The following is a 7,103-nucleotide window of genomic DNA, read 5'->3' as shown; positions in this document are numbered from 1 at the left end:
ATGACTATGTTTAAGAGGTAGTAGTCATTCATTTAGTTATTCCACCAATATGTCTGCAGTGGGTTTTGGGGCTTCAACTGGTGAGTTTCCATGTTGTGGACGATGTGAAAGTGCATTAAAGGTCCTATATTTTGTTTTTCACAAGAACATGTTTACATGCTAATACAGGCTGTGTGAATTTACGATCATACCAGGAAATTGGCATACTGTTCTAAATCAGAATGTTTTTGATGATTACAAATTATCAGCAAAAATTACAAATACATTTCTAGTTCTGCTATAAAGTACCAGAGTTACTTGATTTTTAAAAAACTAAAACTATTGAGGCAACCTCTAGCTCAACTGGTAGAGTATGCAGCCCATGTAGGCTGAGTCCTTGGCAGTAGCCAGAGTTTGAATCCGACCTGCAGCCCTTTTCTGCGTGTCATCCCCTCTCCCTTACCGTTTTACTGTCTGTCCATCACTATCTAATAAAAGTACAAAAAGGCCAAAAAAACACAAAAAACACAAATTACTACAGAGGAATGATCAGTATTGGATTCAAAATAGAAAAGGTAGCAAGATAGTATCTACAGTACATAATCAAAAACTGTAAAGGCTCAAATTTACAATATGTCAATCATACAATACATACATATGCTTGATTTTTATCAATAGTTATCTTACTATCATTAATCATTATCATAATTTAATTTCTAATACATACATATACAAATTTCAATTTTGGCGCGAACTGTGCAAGAATGCTAAAACATGTAGGAATGAAGACATACATAGAAAGAACAAAGAAAAAGGCAAAAGATGAAATGCTCAATGATTAAACATGTGCATTAAAAGAGGCTCTTACCATTATCTGTTGCCAGGAATGTGGCTTCATATATATTGTTTTTGACAAAGATGGACTCCCTGTCAAGCATTGCCGTGGTTACTATCTGACCATTGGTTCTGTTGATGGACAACCAGTCCGCAGGGTCATTCAGCTTTGAATACCTAAAGACACACAAGGACAAATCAATGGGGAAGTCAGAGCTAGCATTTCCGTGTTTACAAGCAATTGAAAATTTTCTCTTGCATCTGTGCCTACAAAGATTGCCTGCACATACACACTCTCACAAAATCACAACAGCCTGACCTTCACACAGTTTAATTCTTCATTGACTTCTCCTCTAGAGCCTGCAGCCTACAGTCAATTTCACCTCATTTTTCACTCCTGTGTACCAGGCATTGAAGTCAATTACCTCCCTCGTTAAGCACTGCTGCAACTGCCTGTGTGTGCGTGTTGCATATACATATTCTAGGAAGTGTTAGCTTATGCTAGGGAGGGGGGCTAAAATGCCTGGCAGCGTTATATACTTGCATGTTTTACCGCTTTTATGTTTGCAAATGTCACTGTGTGTGTATAGGGAAGCTGTGCATAGGGTGGAGTAAGGATGATAGGATCTTGGTACTGATCGTCAAACAGGAAAGTGGATGTAGTAGCAGGTGGCGGCATCCCCTGGGATAAAGGGCAGGGAAGGAACAGGGGATCATCTCCAGGATTGAATCCCAATCTCACCATGATCTAACTGTTCTTGTTTCTCTGGCATTTGTCGCTTTTGGCTCGTTCCACACTTTCAATTCTATCAGATCTCTCTCAGCCCATGCCGCCTCACCTCATCTTGCTGTGCTTTTGTATTCATACATTTTCTTATCCCCATCTGTATCTTCTCCTCCTTGTCTCATTCCTTCTGTGATGCAGAGTTCATCAAGTGCCACCTCTCTAGGCTGCTATCTTTGGTATGTGAAACCTCATCTGTGGACATGTGACACCGTGGCCTTACACAACAAGGTTTCTACATCAATCCGATTTCATTTACTGAATATCAGTTTGGCCAACACGACATTACTATGTGACAAACACTTCCAGCTTTTAAATCCATCCAAATTGAAATGGACTTGACCTTAACCTTGCTTTTATATTTATTGAATTTTGGTTTATTTACTGGCCCACTTGTTTATTCGTGTTTGATTAAATACTGCATGTACATGGAGGAGGGTGAAAGCCTGGAGCGTTGGGGGGGGGGGGGGGGGGGGGGGCTGTTGGTCAAAGTATAATCTCTCTCCTGCAGTTAGGGAGATGGAATTTCCCCAGCAGGCAGTGGGCATGATCCCAGGCGTAGCACAGTGCGAGAAAGAGGATCACAGAGATGACATTCCCACACTCTAGACGGTTTCACACAGGCTAGCCAAGCCCACCGCCAGTAACTGGCAGGCTGTGAAATCACCACCAGGACTACAGTGAGTCCATCACAGTGGGAGGGTGGGATAACGGAATGAAGAATATGATCAGGATTGGCTGGCACGAGAGAAACAGGGGGTTACATTCAGAAGGAGCTGCATTGCTTTATGATCACATTTCAATATCCTCATTAGAACTGATTTGATACCTACTGCTATTTTGTATCCAACTGCATACTCTGTTGGCTTTTCCATGCCAAACTGACTCTCTCAGTCTGGGCGGAGAACAAATAAAATATGGACACAACTGCTGCACTTTGTTACTGAGCAGACAGAAGTTAAAGTGAAATTCTGGTGTAAAATCACCCCAGGCTCTTTTTCAGGTAAATACACTCATCAAAAAGGCCTTTGGGACAATTTTTTTCATGTACAAACTACTAACTTAGAAATCCGGGAAAGGCGCTAACAGTCTGCTGTGGCTAACACGGATTAGCTTGGGGCGGCAAGTTGAACACATTAACCTTTATTAACCACTAATACTACTCCAAATAACACCAAAACCTCTGGAGTAGCATGATAAGAGTCCTCTCACATTAACCGAAGCACCATCAATGAAATTAGTGAACCCAGAGTTTATTAAAAGAGTGTTTTTAAAGACTTACCTACTAGCCCCGGTACCAGCTCCTCTGGTAGGAAAGTCCATTAATCAATGAATGCATTAGTCAATTACCAAATGCAATCCAAAAGGAAGCAGCCCATTGATGATTTATTCCAGCAAAACACGTAATCGGCAGTTGGGTGAAATATCCCTTCCTCCAGTCTATCTGTAGCCAGTTGCTGCACTTTTGGAATGGCATTCTTCTTCAAGCACTCCTTCTTTGGGTCATAAGCTCTTCTAGGAATTATGAAGTTGTCAACATTGAAGATGTTTGCTGCAGACACGGTAATCCCTCTGCCTAAGCATCTCGAGCAGCGTCTCAATGTCCAGATTCAAAACAATAAGCCACTGGTCTATCAGAGCACGGTCATCGTACCGCAGTGGCAGCCTATGAAAAGTTTCTGGGATGTAAGCTCTCATTTTCTGTTTCGCAGCCGGGAAAGATACAAACACAAACCATTCTGTCTCTCTTCACTTCTAGTTGCAGGCTAGTCATCTTTCCCTGTGCTTGTGCTCACATATACTGTGCGTCTTCAGGCAGCACACGCTCCCTGACCCTTGACATCTGCGTAATGTTTCGGTGCTGCAGGAAAGATGCTGTGGGACTTTTCCAAACCTTTTATCATCTATTATTAACTTATATTTGCCAAACTGCCAAAAACCACAACGTTTATGTGTGTTTTGCTGGAATAAATCTTCAATGGGCTCCTTCCTTTTGGATTGCATTTGGTAATTGACTTGAGCAATTCGGGGTTCAGTGTCTTGCCCGAGGACACTTCGACATGTGGACCGAGGGAGCTGGGGATCGAACCACCGATCTTTCAATTGGAGGACAAACCACTCTTCAACTGAGCCACAGCCGTCCCCAGTAAGTCTTTCAAAACACTCTTTTAATAAACTCCCGGTTCACAAACTACATTGTTGGGGCTTCGCTTAATGTGTAAGCACTCTTATCATGCTACTGCAGAGGTTTGGTGTTATTTGGAGCAGCATTAGTGGTTAAAAAAAGCCATTTTAATGTGTTCAACTTGCCACCCCGTGCTAATCTGTGTTAGCCGCATTTGGCAGTTAGCGACTGTTAGCGTCTGTCCTGGATTTCTCTGTTAGTAGTTTGTACACGCAAAAATTGTCTCAAAGGCTTATTTGATGAGTGTATTTGCCTAAAAAGAGTCTGGGATGACTTAACACCAGAATTTCACCTTAAAGGGTCAGTTCACCAAAATACCGACAACTCTGTAAAAACATACTATAGAATCATTTGAATGAATAGTTTGACATTTTGGCAAACATGCTTTCTCTTCAACTGTTGAAATTTGATAGCTCTCTCATATATGTACGCTTAATTATGAGGTTAGCGTCAGCAGACGAATAGTTTAGTATTAGGTTGAGGAGCAGCTATGTCCAAAGTTTAATAAACCAACCTACAAGCACCTCTAAAGGTCTCTAATTAACACGGCATAGTGTATCTTATTTGTTTAATCTGTCCACATAGTGGCGCCTGCTAATTGCCTGGCAACCTCAAAGTCCAAGTCACTGGCCTCAGCCAAGAAAGAACCCCGGCACATAACTCCCGTAAAACATTAAGCTCCATATTTAGCCTACACACATGAGAGTGGTATAGGCACTCTTCTAACTTTCAGCAAGAAAGTGCATAACTGCATTTCCCAAAATGCCTCACTATTCTTTTAAATATGAGCAACACAAAATAAATTCCATTTATCTCCAATGAGTTGGGGTGAAAATAAAACACTGTTAGGCAGAAAAAACTGTGCAAATAAAACCAAAATTATTGGCATGGCTATAACATTAGAAGAAAATATTTTATGTAATCTGGATTCATTAACCCTTTAAAATAAGGAACAGAGAAATAATGGGCTATAAAATACCACCAGAACCTATTCATTTTTGTGTGGCTGTATGCTCTCTGATGATAAAAGCCGCAGCACAAAGGTTTGTTCACAAAGCAGTGTTCTGTCCCCCATCACACTTTAATTAAGTCTCCCAAACAGCCCCCAGTGCAGATGTAATAAACCTTATATGAAGCAAATAAAGTCCTGTGCAAACTATGTTTGCAGCCAAGCTAATTTCCAACACACTAAATAGACAGTCCTCCAGAAAAGTTAAGGTCAGAACGCAATTTAAACAGCGCTCAGTAAACGATAAGTCTACTCTGGCCATTAGAATGATGATTTTAAAAAACAGCCACAGTGTTTTTGTTTACAAGTCCCAACTGTCAACAGTATTACTGTGGGCAATTGGCAGTCCCCATCACTAACTTTTTAATGAAGAATTTTTTTGTTTTCTTGGAAAAGTTAAACAGTTCCCGTTTACTCTAATGCTACTTTCTATTAAAGGATCCGGCTTAAATGTTATACTTGCTGTGAAAGTTTATCTTTTGCATCCTGTGGCTAATTTCCAAGGCTCTCCAGAGCTCTCCTCTACCTGAAAGGTTCTCTCATTTAGGAGTTGGTTGGTGTGTGAGTATAGCTGGATGTATGATTAGGCCTGGGCAGGTTAGTGATCTTAGCAAGAAGCAGGGAGAGGTCTGACATTTATTTTTCAAACCTCCAACCCTGAGGATGAAAAATGCATGTCTCAATCTTAGCCAAGGAGGTTTGGGTAATCATTTATGCTAGTGTCTCCAGTCCCATGCCTCGACCTTACTGGTCCGGTGTCTGACAGGTGATGCATGATGCCTCACTCTCTTTACCCCATCCCCCTGCCCTGCTCCTCTCCACATCGCCTCCTCCCTAATCCCAACAGGACACTGTCAGTCCCTCCTTTGATAAGCACCTCTCAAGTTCAATGCTTGACCCAGAGTCAGCTCACCATCCTCGGCTTCTTTCCATTTCACTCCACAATCCCATAGGTCTTTTTCCACCTTACTTTCGACTTTTACAGCTCCCTCTAAATTTTCTCCGTGTCTCTCTTCGCTTTATGCAACTATACCATCCATTTACAAATACATACAGCTCAGTCATATGCAAAGACGTATGCTATAAATGACATGTAAAACAAACTGTTGTGTCATACTTAAATGTCTCACCCCATTCACCAGTCTTGAATGTTATCACTCACTCACTATAGATATGGGAGCCTGCTTCATCTACTAATGTTACTTGGTGAGGTTTAGACAACAAAACAAATTGGTTAGGTTTAAAAAAGGCTATTTTGGGTCGAAATAACTATGTTTGTTACATAAAGTCCAGATCGATGTTGTAATCCAGATCAATACTGTAAATAAGAAACTGTTCTTAATGTTTTATCTGGAAAAAAAAAGATTAAATAAAAAATAAAATGAAGTAAGGAACGTAGATATTGACTTTAGATTTCATAAGGGACACAAACATTGATTCCCCAGTGAAAGTCCTGTCTTTGTTTGACCCATCCATCACGCCAAATATTCTCCCTACGATGTTAGGTCTTTAAATGATTCCCTACCATTTTTAGGTATGCACTGTGGGAAACAAGTTTGAAAATAAAAGTGTACTAGGATGACACAAACACTGTATAGGGTTTTAGCTGATTGGCAAGAATGAGCCCATGAATTAATTTCTCTTCAGAATAATGAGAATTCACGAGACAGAGAGAACAGCTGTGATTAGTGTCCTTGCATAACAGTCTACAGTAGATACCTTATACGGACTGGTGTAAAGCAGGGGGATTGATAATGATCCTATCCAGATGGATCCACATGAATGAGAGAGAGGAAGGAGACCGTGACAGACCACAGTGTGCTTGTACAAGGCTAACTTAGTTCCAGGATGTGAAGTGCTGCAGTCTAGCAGGGGTCATGGAAAAACAGAGAGGAAACCAAAGAGGTCAAAGTGAATTCAGCAGGGAGAGACGATGAGAGCAAGAGAGGCTGAGAGAAGGCAGAGAGAAAGACAGAGAGGGAGAGAGAAGGAGAGAGAAAGAGAGCCCAGCTGGTGACTTTGGCGTCTTCCTAATTTATAATGTACACCCAATTTACCCTCATTTGCTGTGAAATTAGCTGGGAAATTTGTTTAGATCTTTTCCCCAGAGAAAATGGGAAGGAAGAGGCTATTGGAGTGTGAGGGGTTAGAAGGAGGTGGTATTAATGCTATAGCTGTGTTACCAACTCAATTGATGCTGCACTATACTGTGCTAGTTTTACACTTACTATAATCCATAAGGATATTCTTCATGTGACCATGAGTGGAAACACACCTAATCTAAAGCTTTCTTTGCAACGTCAATACAAAGC

General features: G+C 41.0%; 1 protein-coding gene across 1 annotated transcript in view; it reads right to left on the bottom strand.

Moving 5' to 3' along the window:
- Window positions 1–7,103, bottom strand: part of LOC310952300 (cadherin-4-like) — a 245,577-nt gene that overhangs the window by 8,988 nt on the left and 229,486 nt on the right. The window contains exon 12 of the mRNA XM_083920873.1: window positions 848–990. Coding sequence (XP_083776999.1) covers window positions 848–990 — 143 coding nt within the window. The remainder of the gene's footprint in view (window positions 1–847; window positions 991–7,103) is intronic.

This window comes from Echiichthys vipera (assembly GCF_963691815.1).
Source record: "Echiichthys vipera genome assembly, chromosome: 9".
In the NCBI taxonomy this organism is placed as follows: domain Eukaryota; kingdom Metazoa; phylum Chordata; class Actinopteri; order Perciformes; family Trachinidae; genus Echiichthys; species Echiichthys vipera.
Note: the sequence above shows the minus strand (reverse complement) of the source record. Positions and strands in the feature narration are given on the sequence as shown.